This window comes from Gracilinanus agilis, chromosome 4 (genome assembly GCF_016433145.1).
Source record: "Gracilinanus agilis isolate LMUSP501 chromosome 4, AgileGrace, whole genome shotgun sequence".
In the NCBI taxonomy this organism is placed as follows: domain Eukaryota; kingdom Metazoa; phylum Chordata; class Mammalia; order Didelphimorphia; family Didelphidae; genus Gracilinanus; species Gracilinanus agilis.
Window position 1 is genome coordinate 293,890,590 of NC_058133.1, and position 23,769 is coordinate 293,914,358.

General features: G+C 34.6%; 1 protein-coding gene across 1 annotated transcript in view; it reads right to left on the bottom strand.

The window, feature by feature from the left end:
- Positions 1-23,769, bottom strand: part of COL21A1 (collagen type XXI alpha 1 chain) — a 139,204-nt gene that overhangs the window by 108,413 nt on the left and 7,022 nt on the right. The window contains exons 2-3 of the mRNA XM_044675352.1: positions 1,335-1,503; positions 1,023-1,239 (exon numbers count right to left, since the gene is read on the bottom strand). Of these exons, the coding sequence (XP_044531287.1) occupies positions 1,023-1,239; positions 1,335-1,503 (386 nt within the window). The remainder of the gene's footprint in view (positions 1-1,022; positions 1,240-1,334; positions 1,504-23,769) is intronic.

A 23,769-nucleotide genomic window follows, 5' to 3' on the forward strand; every position in this document is an offset into this window, starting at 1 on the left:
CAGTGGATTGAGAGCCAGGCCTAGATACAGGAGGTCCTAGGTTCAAATCTGACCTCAGACACTTCCCAGCTATGTGACCCTGGGCAAGTCACTTGACCCCCATTGCCTACCCTTACCACTCTTCTGCCTTGGACACAGTATTGACTCCAAGACAGAAGGTAAGGGTTTTAAAAAAAAATCACTTTAATTTGTCATTGATCAACACTCCAGAGTGCAGCCTAAACCAGATTAAAATGTAATTTGGAAACAGTAAACAAAATAAATGAAAAAATAATAAAAAAGCATAGGGGGCAGCTGGGTAGCTCAGTGGAGTGAGAGTCAGGCCTAGAGACAGGAGGTCCTAGGTTCAAACCCAGCCTCAGCCACTTCCCAGCTATGTGACCCTGGGCAAGTCACTTGACCCCCATTGCCCACCCTTACTACTCTTCCACCTATGAGACAATACACCGAAGTTAAGGGTCTAAAAAAAAAAAGCATAGAGAAGATTAATGCCTATTTTAAAAGAAAAAAATAAGCTAGTTCTATAACCATTATTGGTTCTAATCTTATTTAGTCTAATAAGACATGTGGGTACATCACTGATCTCTGATTCCATAAGTGTGAAGGGAACTCCTTTGGTCAGTTCAGATTTGTTTCCTTCCTGTAACTTTGTACATAAATTGCCAAAGGTGCTATAAGGGGAAAATGACTTGTCCATGGGCATAAAAGTAATACACATCAAAAGTAAAATCTGAACCCAGGCATTCCAGATTTCTACCTCAATATTCTATGCTATACTGCCTCATTACTAAGCCCTTTATAATCTTAATGTCACAAGGATTTATCAATCAGCTTTCCTTCAATTCCAGTAATGAAAATCTATTCAGCAAAGCAATACTATTAATACATTCCAAAATGAGCTATATTTCAGGTATTGTAAATGATGTTCAAGAATAGACAAGTCAGAGTAAATTCCTTCCTGTCCCTTAAAAATATCCAAATTCATCTTCACAAATATCCTTAATATAGCCACATAACTTTACCTTAACATCAGATTCTGCAAAAATGACAACTTGAGTGCCATTCATTATGCTGGTGGTAGTAAATGACAGAGTTTTTTCTGCTCCATTTAAGGTTACAGCAATTTGTGGTCTTCCATCACTGGTAACGATTCTCCATAAGTCCCACTTTTTCTTTACTTTAAACCTCTGAGTAGAGACATAAACATATGAAGGAGGAAGTCCTTCTGGGAAAACATTGCTGGAAAAAAAACACACATAATGACTCAGTGAATTGTCTACACCAGCAACTATCTAGGAATCAAGATAAAATAGAGACTTTTATAAACTAATCACCTTGTGAGTTCTGACAAATCAACTTGTGAAGTTACTTCATATGCTTTCATCTTGGTTGGTGAAAGCTGAATCCTTTTCTTTACTTTCTTCTTCACACCCAACCCTAAAAGAATGTCAAATCCCTTCTCATCTCGGGCTGCTACTGGAATTCGTGTTGGACAAACAGATTCTAAAAACCAAGAGGAAAAACAACAAATAGGGTAATTGAATAGGTAAATACCTCCTATATAAACAAACTACATGTGGAAAATGCCGTGGAATAAATTAGTACAGAATCAATCAAATGAAAGCTTTCATTTGAGTACCTACTATATGTTAGGCATTGTACTAGACATTAGGAACACCAAAACAAAAAATAAAATAGTCCCTCCTCTCCAGGAGCTTATAGATTTCAGGTAAGGAAATACGAACATAAGTAAGTGTATATAAAATATACACACAAAAAAGTTGTTAAAGATAAATTGGGAGAGAAGGCAGAAGTACATGAAGAATAAGGAAAAGATTTATGCAGAAGGTAAGAAACACTCAAATTTGATCAGGCTAGATGACTATTCTGAGAAATGAGACAATATTGTTAAGAAAGTCTTGATAATAATTGAAAATCATACTTCTTTTGGAAAATAGAACTGAAATGAATTAGCTACATTTTTGATAGAATGGCAAAAGGGCTAACGAGGGGAGAGGTAAAGAGGAAAACAGAAAAACATAGAGAAAGGGCAGGAGAAGGGAGAGGAGTTTAACGATATCTCTATTATATAGAATTCCATCACATTCAGTGGCTTAGATTTAAGAGGCAGCATGGGGTAGTGGAAAGAACAAAGCAAAAACCACAGGAGACCTGGGCCTTGATGCCAACTCTGCCACTGAGTAACCGGGCATTCCTGAGCATAGAGGCTCTCTGGGCCTCAGCTACCTCATATGAAAAATGAGTGGTTTGAGCAATTTAATCTGCAAAGTGCCTTCCAACTCTAATGTTCTGTGTTCTATGGGTTACAAGGAAGGGGACATCCCTTCTCATAAAGGTAAGTCCTCTCCAAATCAAAGTATATGTTTTATACCTCAAATCTCACAGGTTCTATTCTTTTGAGGGGAAAAAGAACCAAAATATTGAATCCAGGAGCACTGGGTTTCATTTGGCTACAATAGAGTTTTATGATTTTGTTATATATTCTAGAAATAAGGCAAGAAATACTCCCCAAGAAGAGTCATTAATGTTAACATCACAGCCTTCTATTTAGCTATAAAAACATAATGTACTTTAAACTTTCCTGGAAAATCACTACTTCAAATTATGTGGAAAATTTTATACACATGAAATACTATAAAACATTTTTATTAGACCAGTGATTTAATCCATGGATGGAGTTCCCAGGGAAGAACTCTCTCTTACCAGTACAGACCAAAATCTACTCTATAATTTATAGCCTTAGAGAGCTGATTGAGGAACTGAGATGATAAGCGACTTTCCTAAGGCAAGCTGTGAAGGCAGCTCTATATCCTCTAAGCCAAGTTCTCTCTCATCAATAATACTTGTTAACTGTCTCTCCCTTTGGACAACTATTTATTAGGTGACTGGGGCTCTATGCTAAGAAAATTTTGGAAACCTAAATAAAAGCAGAAAGAATAATAGTCTCTGCCCACAAGGAGCTTACATTCTAATGGAGAAAGACTATGCCTAAAACAAAGCTAAAAAGGTGGAGGTTAAAGAGAAGAAATGAATAAACCCAACAAGGGGCATAGCAAGGAACGTTGAGTTGGGAGTGCATCCTGCAGAGAAATGAAGACATAGTTGGCCTGGGCATTCTCCATAAAATGGAGGTCCTGGGGGGAACTAGCTAATTAGAGGGAGAAAAAAAAAATCAAAGCAAAGGGCACTCCAATGTGTGAAGTCCAGCCAGGGGTGGAGTGAGCTTCCAGGAAGAAGAGGTTTTTATGGCATTGTAGACAAAGTTCAGAGATGTTCAGGCACACAACCACCAACAAAGAGAACATTGACTTAAAGATGGGCCTTCTCACTTGGAACAATGTCATTTGATTCAGAATCACTGTTTTGGCCTACTTCTATGAAGCTCATTAAAAAAGCACAAATCAAGTATTCTAAGTTTCTTGCTTGTTGTTTGACAAAGTATTTCTGAATGATCTGGATCTATGATTTCTTCAGTATAGAGACAAGATGAGGCAAGTCCTTCCATTAATGCATATAAATAAATTTTTTGCAAGTTAAAGTCTTAGCCACCTGGGGCATCAAGAGGTAAAATGATTTGTCAAGGATCATACAGCTAGTATGTTTCTAAGGCAGGAATTGACCTCTAAGAACAGTCCTTTTTATTTAATAGTCATAACACCATACTACCTCTCTAAAAATCAGTTAACATCATAATTTTAAGGAATTAATTATTATTTTCAAAATTCTTTTCAGATGACTTTAATCCTTATGAAACAGTTTTAAAAGGAAATTTGCATATTCTATATAGACCAGTATAAATTCATTCTGATACAGATCCTGGTTTTGTGATCCAGGGCAAGTTAAGTAATTTCAAATCTCAATACTTTAGGCAACTCTTTAAGCCTGTGGATAAGGTGTTGAACTGCGCTAATAGAGGGAATCTCCTCCCTTGTGACTTCTTTCTATCAATAAAATCACACGTAAAGTCCCTAACCTTATAGAATATACTGCACTGAGTATAAAATAATGAGGCTGGTTCCTAATTCCAATTTATAAAATCAACTTCATTCCTTTGTGGTCACAATCTGTAGGATATAGCGTTGGAAAAAAAATTAGAGATCATCTTATCCAATCCTGTTATTTTATAGATGAGGAAACTGAGACTCCTTTAGGTAAAGTGACTTGCTAAAGTCACCCAGCTAGCAGAAAATTGAGCTGGAATTCAAACCAAAGTTGATGTGAATTTAAATCTAAGACCATTTCTACTATATCCAACTGCCTTCTTCATACTATGGGACATTTAAAATAAAATGAAATTATAGTATATGTAAAATTCACCATATTCTTGCAAAAACATTTTGTAAATAGAGGATCCTTCACCCATGACAAAATATCATAGATTTAGAGCTAGAAGAAACCAAAAAAGTCATATAGCGCCACAACTATGCAATGCAAACCAAAAAAAAAAACCCAACATATCTCAAATATATGTATCTTATTTATAAATTATATACTGTAATATTGAGCTCTCAACTATGTGTATCATGAAAACATATGCCAAATAGAAATCTTTAAAGGGATGACATAAAAAGGAAGTGATTTTTTATCTTAGATAATGTTATAAGGAAATAAGGAAAGAGCAAGAGCAATTGCTGCTGAAAGGCAGAAGCAGGAAGGTTCCAGAATTGTAGGGAAGTGACAGGTTGCTTCTGGGAGACTATTGAAGGAGTAGGTTGAGTTGGTCTGGATTCCTTGGGTAGAACTTATAAGTTTGACTATTTCTCCTACTATTGTGGCTGTCCTAATCCAACTACTTGTTTCCATGTTGGTGTATGTATCTTGTTGCTGCTGACTGATAGATATTCCAACAGAGTTGCTTGAGACACCTAAAGCTATCTGTTAGTGAGAACCTTTTTCCTTTAGTCCTGTTCCTGCTTTCTTCCAACCTTACCACCTCTATTCACCATCTAATGGGGGGGGGGGTGAATTTGGTTAATGAAGTGTATTTATTGCAGGAACTGGGACTTCTAGGTAGAGAGGTAATTGATAATACAGATACCAACTGGCAGAAGATAACAACTAGATTTGGTGGGAAGTTTATTTATATTCTTTAGTTGGAGCATCCCAGTTCCCTTCCCTTCCTTCCCTTACCTTAAATAAACCCTGTTTAATATCTTTTGGGTATTCTGTAAGTTTTATCCTGTTGCCTTCCCAAACCCTGAGATACTTCTGATTATTGGTCCTAGCAATCATTCCTTGACCATCTGAGATCCCAATCTCACCCTAGTATCATTTAGATACATAATTCAATAGTGAGCTATTAAAGTTAATAAAATAGGAGAATGATGAGGTGAGACCTGCACAATAGAAAAACTCTTTGGAAGTTGTATAAAGGATGAATTTGAGGGGGTTGGGGGGACTTGAGTCAGAGAGGTGCTATTGCAATTGTCAAGGCAAGATTGGATGAGCAACTGAACTAAGATAATAGACCTTAGAATAATACGAAAGGGACAGAAAAGAGAGAGGTTGTGAATATGGCAATGACAATATTTAGCAAACTAACTGGTTATTTAGCATAAGTAATAGTGAGGAGTGGAGGCTGATGCCGAGGTTTCAAACCTTGATGCCTGGAAAAATTGTGATGCCTGAAAGAAAAATCAGGAGGTTTAGAAGAGGAGTGGGAATGGGTTGTGAGAGGGGAACAATGTATTGACATCTATGATATAGATTGTAACCTATCGATATTTGTTCTTTCTGTAGGTCTCACTGTCTCACTGACAAACAAAAGGAATTGGTTCATAGTGTTTGTTCATTGGGGGTAGCTGGATTGCACAGTGGACACAGCACTGGGATTGGAATCAGGAAGATTCATTTTTGAGTTCAAATCCAGCCTGGGATACTGCATAACCCTGGACAAGTCACTAAACCTTGTGTGCCTCAGTTTCCTCATCTGTGCAGTGATCTAGAGAAGGAAATGGAAAAAGTACTCTAACATCTTTACCAAGAAAATCCCAAAATGAATCAGAAACAATATGCATGCAGTGGCCATTATCCTGACAGCAAGACCAACTTCTCCCCAACATCAGACACGCAGATTGGTCATTGATCTGAAAGGCTAGATGAGGCTACCCATAGAGAAGGGGAAGAGATTTTGCCACCACAGCTCCATCTGAGGTGTGCTCAGGTTCTGATTTGGTTATAACTACCCTAAAAGATAAACAATGGGCAGAAAAGAGAGGAGTATGGCAGCTTGAACAACAATTAAAAGAGAAGAGAAGGTAATAGAAAGAATAGATATGTGTGAGGTAGGGAGTGGTGACTAATGTGACTAGATGTTATCAATTGCTACTGTGGGAAGGATAGAATGCAACCTATCTTCCTCTACACACCTGCCAATCAGTCAGTCACAATCTTTGGGAGTCATACAATCCTGCTTTTGCAAGGTGCCCATTTTGAAGGTTCCTCATTTTTTTTGTTTTGCTTTAAAACTCTTACCTTCTGCTTTGAAAATGTAAGGGGGAAAAGGGTTTTTTTGGGTTCAATATATTTAAAGGTGGTCACCAGGGGAAATTTCCCCAATTTAGGAATAACCTCAAGTCAAAATTGACTTTTATGGAAGTTTATTTACAATTGAGAAGAGAGAGAAGAAATAAGGAAATAAGAATCTAACACAGTAGGTAAATTACTACGATCCTCTAATTAATCCAGGTAGATCTAATTAACCCTCAGCAAAGAGTCAGAGGGCCAGAGGCCCAGAGCTTTGCTTCATTCACAGAGTCTATTAAAGGGAAGTTCTCCTTAAGAGAAGTTCAGGAAGATTCAGTCTTTAAACTCACCACATGGACTTCTAAAGAAGATATTGAAAGCAGTCTCACCAAGGTCTCAATGTTCCAGCCAGCATTCTTCCATGAACCAGAAGAGCTCCTTCACCAGCCACCCTCTTCGCCAGAAGACCTCTCCAGCAGAAGACCTTCTCCTTTTAAAGGGGTCACTTATGTGTCACTTATGTGCTTTCCCCCTAGTTTGCATGTCCAATCACAATAGATGCTTCTCATAGAACTGCCTATGGGGCAGTCAGTTGATTCTAATTCGTCACCCACTCTAGCACACTGTGGGTTACAGACCTCACAGAATTGGAGGTGCTCTCACCTTTGGTGATTAAATCGGAAGATGGGCAGTGTAGACTTCATCTAATTATCACAGAACCAATATTGTTTATTGGTTCCAAGGCAGAAGAGTGGTAAGGGCTAGGAAATGGGGAATAAGTTCTTCATTTTTAAAATGAAGAAAGTGAGATTTCAAAAGATTGTGACTTACCTAAAATCACATTGGTTTTAAACAGCAGAAGTTGGTTTCAAACCCAGATCACATGAAGCCAAATCAAGTATTCTTTTCACTACACCACACTTTAGTAGTTTCCCATAATACTGCTCAGTGCCACAGGTCCATGGATTTAAAAAATTTCTTACAGATATCTGATGAATATCATTGGGTTAGCTATTAACAGAATTTTCTGTGAAACCCTTCTCAAGACATATTTGAGCTTAAATTGATGAACAGGACATGCACTTTTGACAAATAGATAATTTAGTAATATAACAAGTATAGAGCTTGGGATGAATAGCTGTAATTGTCTTTCCCTTCAAAGTCTTTTAAGTTAAATAAAATGTGTTTAAAAATTATATTTCTCAAATTGGTTTTTATTCTTATTTCAATTGAGAGAAATACACATTTCTGCCAACATATAAATCTATTTTGAATATATTCAACTATCAAGTGCTGTCCTAATTTGCCCTGGAAAAAGATCTAAGCCACATGCAATGTGACTAAAAATTTAGAAAGCTAAAACAGACTTCTTTAGAGTCATAGCTGCACTTGTTTTTTACATTATTATTATGTCACATTTTAAAACTGAATCATTACCATATTTCTATGAAATATTCATTGCTCTGACCTGCTTAGGAAACTCGAGAGTCTAATTTAACAATATAGGACTCAGGAAAATTTTGCTTGGGGCCATATAAAAGAAGTAATTTAAAGTTTCAAAATAGATTTTGCATATTTGAATATGCTTATATGTAAGAAAATTTTAAAAAGCCATTTCTGTCTATAGAAATCCACTTTGATCATAAGTACAAATTATGCTAACACCTTCAGCAGAAATAAGAAGTGAATGATTTAACTTCCATATAGTGTGGGAGGGATCACTCTACAATCAAAACTAAAGCAGGAAAGAGAAAGGAAAATCAAATCAATGTTTTCCTTGGGGGGGAAATCCTTCTTTCTTCTGCTCCAATTTACTTTCATTTGACAGAAAAAGTCACAGGAACAAGTGGGGAAGCTGTCATCGCCTTGCTTTGTAGAATAAAGTGTTAGGAGATGTATCTACATCTGAAGTCTAGCTGCACTGACATATGTAACTCACTAGGGAAAGGACTTAAATAATCTGAGTACTGAGTGAGTTAGTTAACTGAAAAGAAAGACTGAGATTCTCAAAGCAAGAGGCTTAAAAGACATGATATTCATTCAATCAACAGGTATTTATGAAATGTTCATTATGGATGGAATCTAAATGCAGATTGAAGCATGCAATTTTTTAATTTCATTACCTTCATGAGTTTTTTTCTAATAAAAGCTTTGTGTCTTCTTTCACATAACAAACATGGAAATTATAACTATTACAAATGATAATGACTGATATTATAAGAGAAATTAATATTTTAATTGCCATGGTCATGTTGGTAAAATATATATGACCATGCCTGACTATCCTTAAAAATGCTGCCCATCTTTATCTCCACCCATCTTCCTCCTCTTGCACGCCAGAGAGCCCGCTCAGGTAGCAAAGAGCCTTCAGCACCAAGTTCAAAGCGGGAACTCATTCGATCACTGGGAATGTAGTCTCAAAGTCCCCCACCTGTCCACAGGAAGTTTGTAAGATACTTTTAAATGGCACCTCCCTTTATTCCAAACACACAAAATGCATTCTGCATGATAGCAGATATATAACCTCTATATTATTGCCTGTCATTTCAGAGGTTTGGGAGGGGAAGAAAGGAGGAAAAGAACATGGATCCCCAAATGTCAGAAAGCAATTATTAAAAATTGTATCTACATGTAGTGTGAAAAAAGCGTATTTTTTTAAAAAAGAGAAGTTGTTTTTTTAAATGACCCTTATGTACAAAACTTTATATAAACTTCTAGGGTAATATTAAGGAAATATAACAGTGTTTGTTAAGGTGGCTACCCATCTGTTAGAACTAATTTGATAGAAGTAAATAGAATGCAAATTAGAAAAATGATAAGGGCAAAAGAAAATTTGAAAAATTTGGAAATCAGATTGTCCTAAGTGATATATCTTTTTCTAAGATCTCTGTTATTCAGTAATTTCAGTCACATCTAACTCTCTGTGACCCCATTTAGGGTTTTTCTCAGCATAGGCAGATACCGGAGTGATTTGCCATTTCCTCTTTCAGGTCATCTTACAGATGAGGAACCTGAGGCTAACAGGGTTCAGTGACTTGCCCTAAGTCATACAGCTAGTAAGTGTCTGAGACCAAATATGAATTCAGGAAGTCTTACTCACCCCAGTTCTGGGACTCTATTCATGGTTCCACTTAGCTGCCCATATCTAGTATCTCTAATTACTATTGTTCAGTCATTTGGCTGTGCCCAACTTTTTGTGACTCCTTGGACCATCACATGCCAATATTGTCCATTGGGTTTTCTTGGAAATATACTGGAGTGGTTCATCATTTTCTTTTCCAGTGGATTAAGATAAACAAAGGTTAAGTGGTTTGCCCAGGGTCACACAGATAGTAGATGTCTGAGGATGGATTTGAACTCAGGTCTTCCTGACTCTAGGTCTAGAATTCTATCCATTGAACTACCTTGCTGTTAGTATCTCTTAGGGCATGTTTATTTCAATGATACATGATGATATGTAAGTATCAAAGAATATGTTTTCTTAGAAAAAATGAAATCTCATTTTGAATTCACAGCATGAGTGGTAGAGAAAAGGCAAAATGAGGGCACCATCTCATGGTGACTTCCTGAAGTTGCCTAAATAGGTGACAATAATATATCTGTCTTACTCTATTTTTCTATCATCACAAAACATCATCTCAGGAATATTGGGTACAGTCATATAACATATTCTTTTCAACTAAATTTAAATTTTTTCCAGTGTGATTTGGTTCATGGCTGCCAAATCAAAGAAAAGTATTTTTTTCTCAAGAAGTCTTTGCCAAAATTCTTAATGAATCCCTCAAGAATACACTGGGCCAGAATCTGAAGAAGGGGATATCAGACAGAATCAGACATTCTGGTAGGGTCCAATGTATTACCTCTCTAACTGAGTTCATAATTTTCACAAACTTTCCTGGGCTAAGAGACTTAGCCTGACTTAAGTTTAGAACAATTTAAGCCCCTAAAGCAAAATCCACCTCTCACTGGAGAAACTGTTTTTAACTGTAGTTAATTTCCTTATAACAAAAAAGAGGTCAAAAGTATTAAGAATTTTGGGCCCCTTGCCTCAAGTAACTGCTCAGTTTTTAACAGGAAGGCTCAATTTGACTGCATTAGATACTCATTATAATTACTAATAGATTTAATTTATCTATACTTGTTCAGTTATATCTAACTGTTCATGATCCCATGGACCATAACTGCTATGTATAGGATTTTCTCGGCAAGGATACTGGAGAGGTTTGCCATTTTCTTTTCCATTGGATTCAATGGATCCTCTTATCAGGCAATCAGAGATTAAGGGACTTGCCCAGGGTCAGACAGTTAGGAGATGTCTGAGGCTGTATTTAAACTCAGGTCTTCCTGACTACAGGCACAGTGCTCTCTAACCACTGTACAACAGCTGTCTCTTATCTTTATAGAGTCCTCAGCAAGCATTTAGTAAAAGACTCATGAGAAAAGAGGCTATCCTTTGTCAAAGAAGGAAGTGAAGCTTCTGAATGCAATTTGAAAGCATACCATTCTTCACTTGATTCTTCTATGAAATTTTCTTCAGTGTAAGTGACATGCATTGTGTGGATAGAATTTGCTCCCTGGACTCTCTTACCCAGTATCCCATTTGCATTTTTATGCCAGGTGCGAATGTAGGTAGGATAAAGTTTTGGTGTAACAGTGGCCCCCTTTCTCTATTTTCCTGGAACTCGGCTGAAGAGCTGGTTTGAGAGCCAGGTGGTGGTTAGTTAGGTTCAATTAGGCTTTATACTTCTATCTTTTTAAAAATTTTTTCTACTTCAAGTGATTGTTAGTAAACTTTATAAAAATAATACTTGTAGTTATTGATATTAATTTAAATCTTAAAGCATCTTCTTTAAAATTATAATGAACATTTAAAATATGTATGGTATGATAATGCATGCACACCTATGTCATATTACCTGCCATTTTGGGGAGGAGGTAGGGAAGAAGAGAGAGAACATGAATTCTGATATGTCATAAAATAATTATTAAAATGACAGCAACATGTAATCTGGAAAAATTAAAAATTAAAAAAAATTAAAAATATTTAGTAATTATTAAGTCTGATTTTTCCAACTTTACTCCCCCAATAAAAAGACTTAAATGACTTCAAGAGTTAAAATACAATCACTTTAAACTAATTATTAATAAGCTTACATGATCTTTAGTTACTTATTGATTTCAATTGATTTGTTCTTCTAACAAAACATGTCTTCCAAATGCATAGCTGACAAACATCTTGAATAAGTATTGAGGTTTATGACATTCCTTTCAGTTTAAAGTCAATGTAAGTTTTGTCTATTCAACAGGTATGTGAATGGGCTCTAAGTAGCCTTCCTTATAATTAGTGTTTCAACTAGAAAACAAAGAATTTTTTGAGCTACTTCTAGTTTGGTGGTATCACTGATTCAAACCTATTTCTTTGTAAATAATAATGAGTATATGAATAAAAATCAGAAATTGGATTTTTAAAAATAATATATACTATGTAAATATGATACCTGTTTCATTAGGACTCAAGACATATAGAAGTTGAGTGCTGGAAGAGTTTTTGAAAATACTTTTATATGAAGAAAAACAAATTGTTAAAAATATAAAAATTTCCCACTCTTGTAGACAGGAATTTTGATTCCTAAAAGAAGTAGGAAAATAAATTTCACTTAATAAAAATTGCAAAAAGACATTAAAGAAGCATAATTTTCAAATGAAACTGAAGCAGAGTTGTTGTTTTTTTTAATGAGCAGTGGTATAAGTTTAAAAACTCAATTAGACTATAAATAAGAAGATGTTTTCTTTGCAAAAAGTTTGATAGTATAAGTGAATAATGGAAGAACCTTTTTTATTAAAACAAAAAATATGATCAAAAGAATCACAATTTTAGGGCATTAGATATTCTTTCTTGAAGACCAGTAGAGCTGTAGTACTCTATGGAATCAATTCATTTGCATATGAATAGTCATAATTTATGACTAAAGAAAGTAAAACAAAATGTGGGAAAATATACCTATTTGTAGATTAAGGTATGATTTTAAAAGAATTACCAATTTTGTGGAGGAAATGTGAGAAGTTTTTAGCCTTTAAACTGAAGAGTAAGTCATTGAAAGCCAGAAGGCTGCGATTTCAGAGGAAACTGAACGATTTAACACCAAAGAAAGGAAAGAAAGGAAGAAACAGCAGGGAGTCAAAAATGACTTAAAAGTTGAAAGAGAGGTGAACCTTCTCAGAAGAGTATACTACCTTCTTCTGTTCCCTCTTGTTTGCAAAGGAAAAAAAAAAAAAGAAAGAAAGGAGGAAAGAGGTACTGCTACTGTTTTGCTGTATAAGAGCTGACTAGTCTAGTTTTTCCTTACCCATTAAATTATCTCAAAAAGCAATTGTATTTCTATATGTCCAGGAGAGAGGTCTTAAAGCAGTAAAGAGTGAGTCCAAATCCCCAAGGCATAGTATTCAGTCCTAGCATAAGTAAAAAAAAAAATTAAAAGTCTCATAAATCAATAGAAATTGAAGTTATGTAAATCACTCTTTGAGACATTTTATTACTTGTCACTTATTCAGCAATCCTTTTTTGCAATATTTCTTTTATCGAGAACAATTTTTAAATTAAACAACAAAGAAGTAGAAAATGGATAAAAAGAGAAAAAAATTCACTACATCATATACATTTCCAGAAGTAAACAACAATATTAATCAATGAACTATTTGGAGCAATTCTTTCAAGAGATTTTTAATTTTGACCCCAGTAATAAAGATGTTTCAGTTTACTGGTGTTAATTGCTATTTTATTTGCCAGATTTTACACACTCAAATACTAAAATGGATGTGTGATCTCATCATTTCAGGACTTCTCTCAAAACATATATTGATGCCAATCCAAAAGTTCTCCACAGGTGATCCACTCAACATGCTGGAGATCTTGCCCAATGTCTCTCAACATCATGTAGTTATCAGTGGAATTCTTTGACTTTCCACCTGACATCTCTTACTCTTACCATGAGGTCATCCTCTCAATTCTTTGACAACATTGTTTACTCTCATTCTTCAGAGTTTCTTATAACAAATATACCACATCATTCTCACACTCATCATGAACCTTTTCATTGTCTTCTATGTGAAGTTTGACTTCCTTGGAGGCAGTGCTGTTACAAATCTCATTGTCATATAGCAAAACACATACAACATTTGTATTGAAAAGATAGACCAAGGAATGGCTGAACAAGGTGTAGTATATAATTGTAATGGAATACTATATGATGAGCAAGATATGATCACCAAAACCCTTGAAAGATTTATATGAAATGATTCAAAGTAAAATGAGCTGAATCAGGAGAATGTTATATACAGTAACAGCAATAATACCCTGTGACCAACCATGAATGACTTAACAATTATCAACCATGAAAAAGGTTATCCACCACCAGAGAAGGAACTAACTGGTGGAGTCTGAATGCAGATTGAAAAAATATACAAAATAAAATAGGCAAAAAGAGAAAAGATAACCATTGATTTTATAACTTTGGAGTAAGAGTGCAATTTCTCAAAAGAATCAAGACTAGTCTTCTTCAAAACTCACTATCCATCTATATTATGTCTCAGATATAGAAATTTTTGGATAAGCTCTATAGGCGTCCATTCAGATTACTTTTGAAATCTGAGTAGTAAAAATTTTTCATCCCTGTAGTTTTAGATGGATGGGCTGGTCAAACTTTTAAACTTCCATTGTCATTTCATTATCTTGCGCTTTAGTTTTTCTCTTTTAGCAAGATAGACAGTAAAAATTATTTCTCTCAAAAGCAAAGAGGAGTAATGAATTAGCTTTTGGAAAATGCTTTGAAAGAGATTTTTTTAATTATTTGTTAAAGATTTTTATTGTTATGATTCTTCCCTTAATGCACAATATGATAGTATTTCCTTTTTGTCTAATAGATTTTAAAATGTCAAAAATATTACCTTAATTAAAAATTTTAACTTCATTAAAGCAATTTTCCTGCTCCACAAAGTAACATCTAATATTCTTGAAGGTATCAGGTTTCCCACTACAATGATATTAAATGTAGTATATTGACATTATTTTGTCTGAATGCAAAGAAATGTGGGCATTTGGTTTTGAATTATATCTTCACACCCAAACATTTATAAAATCCTGTCAAGAGATTATTTGTGCAAAATCATTCCAAGAACATTTAACTATGAAGCTGGAAAGAAAGACATCAAGCAGAAAAAAGGGAAAGATTGGAAAAGATATTTGTTACCAATTCATTTCCCTAACAAACAGTGTGATATAAAGGAAACAATCTATTGAGTCTGATTTTGGTTTATTTTCTAATGTAACAGTCTGTGATATGTTGCTTGAGGAAATAGAAGTGGTACTAGAGACAAGATGATATCACTACTCCAGTGTGTTTGATCCAAAGTAAAAATAAAAGGAAACAGGTAGAAGGAAAAACAAAGAGGAATCATAAAGAAAGAATTTAAGATCTCACAAGCTATAAATATGATTATATGTGATTTAGCAGCCGCCACTATAAAGCATCAGAGAATTTGGAAAATAATATCCCAAAAGGCAAAGAACAGGCTTAAAACCAAGAGTAACATACCTAACAAAACTGAGTATTAGTTCTCCAGTGAGGGAGTGGGAGGAATGGATTTTTAATGAAATAGAGGACTTCCAAACATTCCTGATGAAAAAAAAAACTAAAATTGCAAAGAAGCTTGGAAGTTCAAACACAAGAGTATAGAAAGAGAAGCATAAAAGTGCAAGCATAAGTGAACAATGATAAAGGAACAAATATGAATAAACTTCTTATATCCAAATATGGGGAAATAATGCCTTACACCCCTTTGACCCTATCATCATCAATGTTCATAAAGAGAGTCCAATTAGACAAAGTCTAGAAGTGGTTCTGTGATGATTTTAAGAAAATAATGGAAATAAAGGAGAATAAGAGTATGCTGGGAAGGAAAATGAGGTTAGAAAAATTGTCTCATAATCAGGGTGTACAAATAGTTATATTTATGCAAACACAGAGAAGGAAGGAGAAATAGTTACTACTTGAACCTCACTCATCTGAATTGATCAAAAGAAGGAAGACCATACACACACATAAACAGATAGTTTGTGTACAAAAATCTATTATGCTCAAAACAAAAATAGACAATAAAGGGAAGAAGGGAGAAGAGGAATGAGAGGAAGATTAGAGTAAGGATGGAATTTGTCTTCAATAAAAATATTCTAAAAATATTTATAACTTTTGGGGAACAGATGAACCAGTTATGGCATACAAATATGATTGATTATTTTTGTGCTGAATTCTTATCAATGTAATGACCAAGCAGGATTACAGAGACCTAATGAAGGAACATGCTTCCCACGTCCTGAAGGGAGATAAAGAACTCACGAGTGAATAAGGAGAAATGGCCAATGTGAAAATCTTTTGTGATTAACTATACATGTTTGTAATGAGTTTTGTTTTTCTCATGTTCTCAGGGCAGTAGACTAAAAAGGGAGATCTTGGCTGATTAAAACAAATAAAATGTTTTTAAATATTTATTTTCCCAATTGCATGAAATAATTTTCAGCACACATTTTCCAAAATTATGAGATCCATATTCTCTCTTCCTCCCTTTCCTCCTCCCTCCCAAAGATGATAAGCGATTTGATCTGCATTATATATGTATATGCATGCAAAACATACTTCCATATTGGTCATTGTTGTAAGAAAATAGCCATATAAAACAAAAACCTCAAAATAAAAAAAAAGTATAAAATAGTATGCTTCAATATTCATTCTGAATCCAACAGTTCTCTGCAGGTGGATAGTAATCTTTGTTTTAAGTCCTTGAGAATTGCCCTTTATCATTGCTAAAAAAAATAATAGTATTAACTTAGTTGTGGAGAAGTCAATCTAGTCCAGTGTGACCTGATTTTATAGATCAGGAAACTGAGGTCCAGAAAAGGTAAATAAATTGTCTAAAGTCACATGGATAGTAAGGCATCAGAAATATGTTGTGAACTCAGGAAATCAGACTCGATAGATTGTTTCCTTTATACCACACTGCCTCATAGCTGACCTGGAAAACCATCTAAGCTTTTACAACTTTGTTTCTCTGGGAAAATCTCTTCTAAATCCCAAACAACACACTTAAAACATTCTTTTTTGGAATGTACCCAACTAACAAATTGGGAGTGACTGTATATTAAAGCTTTCAAATAGATTTATCTGTTACTTCACAGAAAAAGGTCAAGTTAGTGTCACCAAGACAGAAATATGCTTGAAAATAAATGCCAAGGAATGTATGAATTTCAAGAATTTCTGCTAAATTATTTTTTAGTTCAAGACAAATGAGTAGAAATAACTTTCATTTTCTTCTTTTCTCTTTCTAGTTGATCTCACCAGCTCCCAAGGGTTCAATTGCCATCTCTATGTGAATGGCTCACAGATCAAGCCTTCATTTTTGTTCTGGAGCTCCAGACCAACATAATTCTTACTGCCTGCTGAATATTTCCCCCTATATATCCCACAAACATCTAAAACTTAACATTTCTGTAACAAATTTGTTCTCTTATGAAAAACCTACCCATTTCCTCTCTTTCCAATTTCTTTTGAAATCCTATTTACCCAGATTCAAACCTTGGACATCATCCTCAACTCTATTTCTCTTTCATCCTCTATATGCAATTACCAAGCAGTGCCAAGTTTAATTTAACAATAGCTGTCATATCCATCTCCTTCTCTTACTCACATTGCAAGTACTTTAGTCCACCTTCTGCAGGAATGATTGCACTCGGGTCCTATTTGGGCTCCCTATCTCCAATTCCTTACTATACTATCCATTCTCCACATAACAACAAATTTGTGTTCCTGAAGCACATGTCTATCTATTTAACTCCCCTACTCAAGAAGAATCAGTGCTTCCTCATGGAAAGTTGGAAAACATAAATTCTCCTGTTTGGTATTTAAAATCCTTCATAATCTGGTTCTAATCTATCCTACCATTTTACTAGACTGGCTCCATATCACTCCCACTCTGTTCCCGCCGCCTGCCATCACTACTCCTCTACATAAAGTCTTCGTCCAAGCTGGCCGTTATGCTTAGAATGCTTTCTATTCTCCTCACTTATCCCCTGTAAAATATATCTCTAACTTCATTCAAAATATAATTCACATTCAGCCTCCTACATTCAATCAGGTCCTGCCAGATCTTCCCACTCTCTTCAGTAGTTTATTTTCCAATACCCCCCAAAAAGTATTGTATTTCTTTGTCTACTCTTTAGGGTTGGGTTGTTTAATTTTTGTTTTTTTTTTTCCCTTAAGGCCTAACACAGTGTTTGGCACAAAGTGAGTGTTAAATCAATGTTTGTTGAATAAAGTATAATTTCAAATTATTCATTTCGTTCTGAATGAACTTTTATATTCTCCATTCTATGTAAGGCAAAGTAATTCATTGCTATAAACTGATTCAATTTGAAGGTCAAAAATTTATTGTACAGGATAATGAAATCTTAAAATCTATCAGTAGTAGAAGGGGATTCAGATGCAGAACATGAAAACAAGATATCTAAATAACAAGGTAGAGGAAAAATCATGTGTGGGTAAGGAAAGGAGAAAATGTCCAAAAAAATTTCAATTGTTTACGTAGTAGAAAAGTATTTCCAATATAAGCTTTTCTCATTACTGAAAATCTTTCATGCAGAAAAGTATATATTATAGTATATAAAAATATATAGTATATAAAGAGAATCAAGAAGAAATATTTTAAATATTATTATCAAAATTTTCCAACTGTGTGACCTTAGGAAAGGAACTTAACCAACCTTTCTAGCATCCACTTTCCTCATCAGTAAAAAAGGGCTAATAGCAATAATTTTCCTACATAAGTAATAGGATTGTTGGAATAATGAAATAAGATTATATCTGTATAGTGCTTTGGAAAGCTTAAAGAAGTACATAAAATGCCAAATACTATTATTATAAAACCAAGCCATGAATTCATTTTATAAACCTTTCTTGGACTGAATCTGCTAAAAATGACTCTTAAATTAGGAAACTTCTCTATTCAGTTTGGCACCTTCTTAGCAATTTATGACCTTAAAGAGTAACCTATAATGGAATACTATTGTGTAAGAAGTGATGAACAGGACAATCACACACACACATGCAAAAACAAACAAACAAACAAAAAAAACCCTGGAAATACTTATGTGAAGTGATGCAAAAGGAAGTAAGCAGAACCAGGAGAACACTATACAACATTCAGTGAGTGAATGAACAGCAATAATGTTCAATGATTAACTGTGAATGACTTATCTATTATCAGCAATGCAAGGACCAAGGACAACTCTTGATGAAAAAGGATGCCACAAAAAGAAATGACAGCAGTCTGAATGCAAATTGAAGCATATTATTTTTCACTTCATTTCTTTCATGAGTTTATTTCTAGTATAAGTGATATGTATCTTCTTATACACCATGATATAATGGGAAAAGGATAGAAATAGGATAAGATTTGAGAGAAGTGGAAGGCTGTTTTTAAGGCACATACTAGGAACTCAAGGGAAAGGATTTTATCAGGCAGAGGGAAGAGGAGGAACAGTTTGGAAGTGACAACTGGTAGTCAGAGACTTCCTGGAAGAGGTTTTGGGCTCTTCCTGTCCAGAAGGGTAGAGGAAAGGTAGCTTTTCAGAGCTTAGTTACCTCAACCTGACTATGGAGGAGAAAACCCTAAAATCATCTTTGGAGGTATTGTGTGACTGGGAATATCTAGAAAAGAATCTAACCATACCTGCTGTGCCTTCCAGAAAGGTTTTATCTTAAAATCCTGTCAACTCGACTTTGAGTTTTTACCTCAGGGGTGGACTTTTCACCCCATGGGGTGGACTTAGCCATTTGAGAGCAATCCTAAGGGGTTTTAGAAACAGCTTTTGAACTAAATCAAATTAACTCCTGAGGGTCATAGATATGTAGTTTAGTCAGCTTTTGGGAAACACCTAGATAGAAATAGGGAGCTGGTAAGTTAGCCAGAAGACCCAAAGGTTCCCTCTTGTGTAGAAGGTTGTTGGGTGAATAGCTAGATGCCTTAGAGTTAGGGACTCCTTGTTCTGATTTTCAGTGTGTATCCCCTCTTATAGTAAAAGAGATACTGATTTTATATGTCAATTGTCTCCAAGGGGACTGCATAACTGGCCCAGAGAGAGAAAGTAATTCTGCTTCACTCTCACTAACCGGAGGGTAGAATACCCAGAGATTTGGCTGGGTGTTCAGGGGGATCCCTACGTGGATCTACCACTATCCCATCTGTGTGTCTCTCCCCTACAACACTTTTTTTAATGATGAACATAGAAATAAGTATCATATGATAACAAATGTACAACCTATGTCAATTTACTTGCTATCTTGGGGAGAGGGAAAGGGTGGGAAAGAGGAATAGAACATGCATCACAAAATATGAGAAAATGATCATTAAAAATTGTATTGATACATAATCTGGAAAAATATACTAAAAATAAATAGGAATAACCAAGAGCATGGAGAAGCTAAGTGATTTACTTAGGATCATAGCACCAATGTGTGTTAGACTTGAAATCAAAACATATTTATTTTCAAAGTTAGTTCTCATTCTCCTATACCACACTTCCCCTCTAATTAAGAATCCAATAAACAGGGCCCATCTAGATCATAAGGTCAATCCTAATGGAACATTTACTTTAAATTATACTTCTAATTTTAAATAATTCCTTTTCCACATCATAAGATGATGAAATAATCAGCAAATACATGAAAGTGACTAGTATAAGTCACTTGCATACTATTTAAATAATTAACATATTGTCAAGACATCAAATAATTGCCTTTTTCCCTTTTATTTACCTACTTATATTGTTTTATTGTTTTGTTTGTTGGCTTATTAGGTTTTCTGCCTGGTTATATAGGTGCTTTGTTGTGATGTTCTGAATCTGTAACTCTTCTAATCTTGATTAACTAAAAAATCCTAGAGTCTTTTGGTTATGGCTACAAACTAACATTACAAGAAAAATAATTCCAAAAGTGACAACATTTTGGCAATTTTTACATAATTTATATTGTAGGCAATTAAACTGAAAATTAAAATATAATCAAGAATTTTTCAGAATAAAATGGAAGTAATCCTACATGCCGCACTTAGACTTCAACTATTCCAAGAGTAAAATTAAAATAAGAAATAGTTGAACTATCCTGAAAAACACTGTTTCTAATGTAATCTTTCTTTGACGATTCATAAGGAACTTCTGGATCAATTGTCATTTGGGTAGCTATTGAATATCATAAGAAGTACATTAACTGAAATTTTTAAATGTCTGAGTACCTGATTGATAAGCTGTTTCACCACAAAATTAGGAAGAAAACCCCAAACAATAAATTTACACTATTATTTGGATCAAATTACTGTGTTTCTAAAAGTAGTATTAGGTACCAGGAAATTCAGTAATTATATGGAAGATGTTCAGTCATTTTTCAGTCATGTCTGACTCTTCATGATCCCATTCAGAATTTTCTTGGCAGAGATACTGAAGTTGTTCACCACTTCCTTCTCAAGCTCATTTTACAGATAAGAAAACCAAGGCAAAAAGAAGTAAGTGACTTGACCAAGGTCAGATGGCTAGCAAGAGTCTGAGGTTTGATTTAAGCTCAGGAAGATGTATTCCCGATTCCAAGCTCAGTGCTCTACCCACTCTGCCATCTAGCTGCCCTTATATGGTAGGTATCACTATAATATTTTCTTGTTTTAAAAATAATAAAACAGTATAGCATAGGGGACAGAAAGCTGGACTTGGAACTAGAAGATCTGGGTTCAAATCCTACTTCTAACCTAAGCAATTAACAACTTCTCCGTGCTTTAGGAAATATTTTCTGACTGAAAATTGTGAAGAATGAGCTAATCTACCTCTACCATTGGTAGGGAATTCCCCGATTGAAAGTTTCTTATACCAGTGAAATCCCAAATCTAATCTCTACCTCGTTCACAATCATTAAAGCTTCAAATGGTACATAAATGTTTCTAAAATAGGCACATCCTGGCTTTTATCCTTTTATTCCTTCCTTCCCTTATGGAAACACAACACCTGCCTGATGATACAGCTGCATTTAAGTCCCATTATAGTTCTTGGCAGCAAGAAAATCTCTCCCAGGAGTACTGCCTAACTCAAGGTCCAAGCTGTTTGGCTCTTCCTGACTCTTCATGGTTTCCCTTCACATAGAAAGGAAGGACAAACATCCAGGCATTACATGAGACAGCAAAGTCAAATACACTACTTCCATTCCTTTGTCCAAATCTTCTCTAATCAAATGAACAAAATTGGAATTAGGGGAATATATTTCATAATCAAGGAACTGAAAATCTCCTAAGCTTAAAATTTCTTTTGTATAATGAAGAAAACATAGATCAAATTTATAGAAATTTTTTGATTATACATGAAATATTTGTGCCAGTGTCCAACCTTCCTCCCCTAAATAGCATAAACCACATGAGTGATTTAGGAGTTAAGAACTGGAAATAAATAAGATGCAGTGAATAGAAAGAGCTTAATGTAGTCAAGGGAGAGTTACAATTTCAGGGGTACTTCCATTGATGGCTACCTTAAGGGAAGAAGTCTACCCAATTCCCAAATATTCCAAAAAAAATCTTAATTTCAGGCCAGGCAAAATAATGATCAGAAGATCCAGTGAAAAAGTACAATATGACTTCATCCTTTGCCAAAATGCACAAAAAGTCAGCCATGAATCCATAAGCAACAGGAAAGAGGATCAGGGATCAGTCTTCATGATTCATATCAAATGCTACCTTCTTCAGTAGATCTTCTTTACCTACTTCCCACAAATATAAATGAATCCCTCTCTAAGGTCTACTTTTATCTACTTTATATTTATCTTGTAGAGCCCTATAAATATATTTTTTCTTCCATTACACAGTTTCTTGAAGAAAGGTGATTTTTTTCTTTTTTTTGTATACCCTTAGCACTTAGCACCGTGTTTGATATGCAAAAAGTATATAATAAATGCTTGTTGCATAAGATATTAAATAAATTAGGACAAAAAGGGGTTTTTCACAGCTATGGGTATGAGAAGTGAACAGATAAGGAATATAGAAGATCATAAAAGATAAAATGGCAATTTTGTTACATAAAATTGAAATTATTTCATGAAAATAAATGAGTGCTGATAGAAAGGAAATAGTGAACCAGGAAAAAAATTGTAGCAAACTTCTTTGATAAAGATCCGGTATCAAAAATATGTGGGGAACTGATACAACTATATGTATAAATTGTAGTCATTAAGCTACAGATAGTCAACACATATAAACTGACAGAAGAGGCTAAGTATAGTAATACAAAAAACATAAAAGAGAAACCCCAAAAAGCATCAATGAAACATTAAACAAATATACAGAATAGGGAAGAGGAACATCCAGAAGGAAAGACAAATAAATCACTATTGGAACTGTTATAATCAAGTTTAAATAGCTTAAGATGCATTAAGTCTTTTGGAACACCCAGTGTATCTTTTCAAATAAACCAAGTCATACATAATGAAGAGACATGATTTTATAAACAAGCCTTTTTTTCTCTAATTGGCTTTCACATAGAAACATTTATGTTTGTTGATGCTTAATTCATCATTTTAAAGGAATATTTAATAATTTTAATTATGTCATCCAGACTGAAAAACACCATTATTCACTTTATTTCCTCCATGAATTTTTCTCTAGTTCAAGTGATATGTGTCTTTTTTCACATGATGAAACTGGAAATATTTATTGTATGATAACACATGTACAACATATAATATATCACATGCCAGTCTGGGAAGGGAAGGAGGGGTGAGAGGGAAAGAACATGGATTTCAAAATGTCAGAAAACAATTATTAAAAATTGTGTGACATGCATAACCCCGTGGAATTGCTTGCCAGCTCTGGGAGGGGGTAGAGGGAAGAGGTGAAAGAAAGAACATGAATCATGGAATCATGGAAAAATATTCTAAATTAAGAATTAATTATTTCTTTAAAAACTATATTGTCATGTAATCTGGAAAAAATAAATTAATTTTAATTATTCGCTTCAACCCCCTCATTTTATAAATGAGAAAACTGAGGTTCAAAGAGGCGTCCTTATCCAAGGTCACAAAGCTATTAGAATCCATGTTTCCTGAATAGCCCAGTACTCTGTTTTTTATATTTTTTCCACTTATTTTCCATATATTTTTACTATTTATATTCTCTGTGTGCATGTTTCTGTCTCTTTCTGTCTGTCTGTCT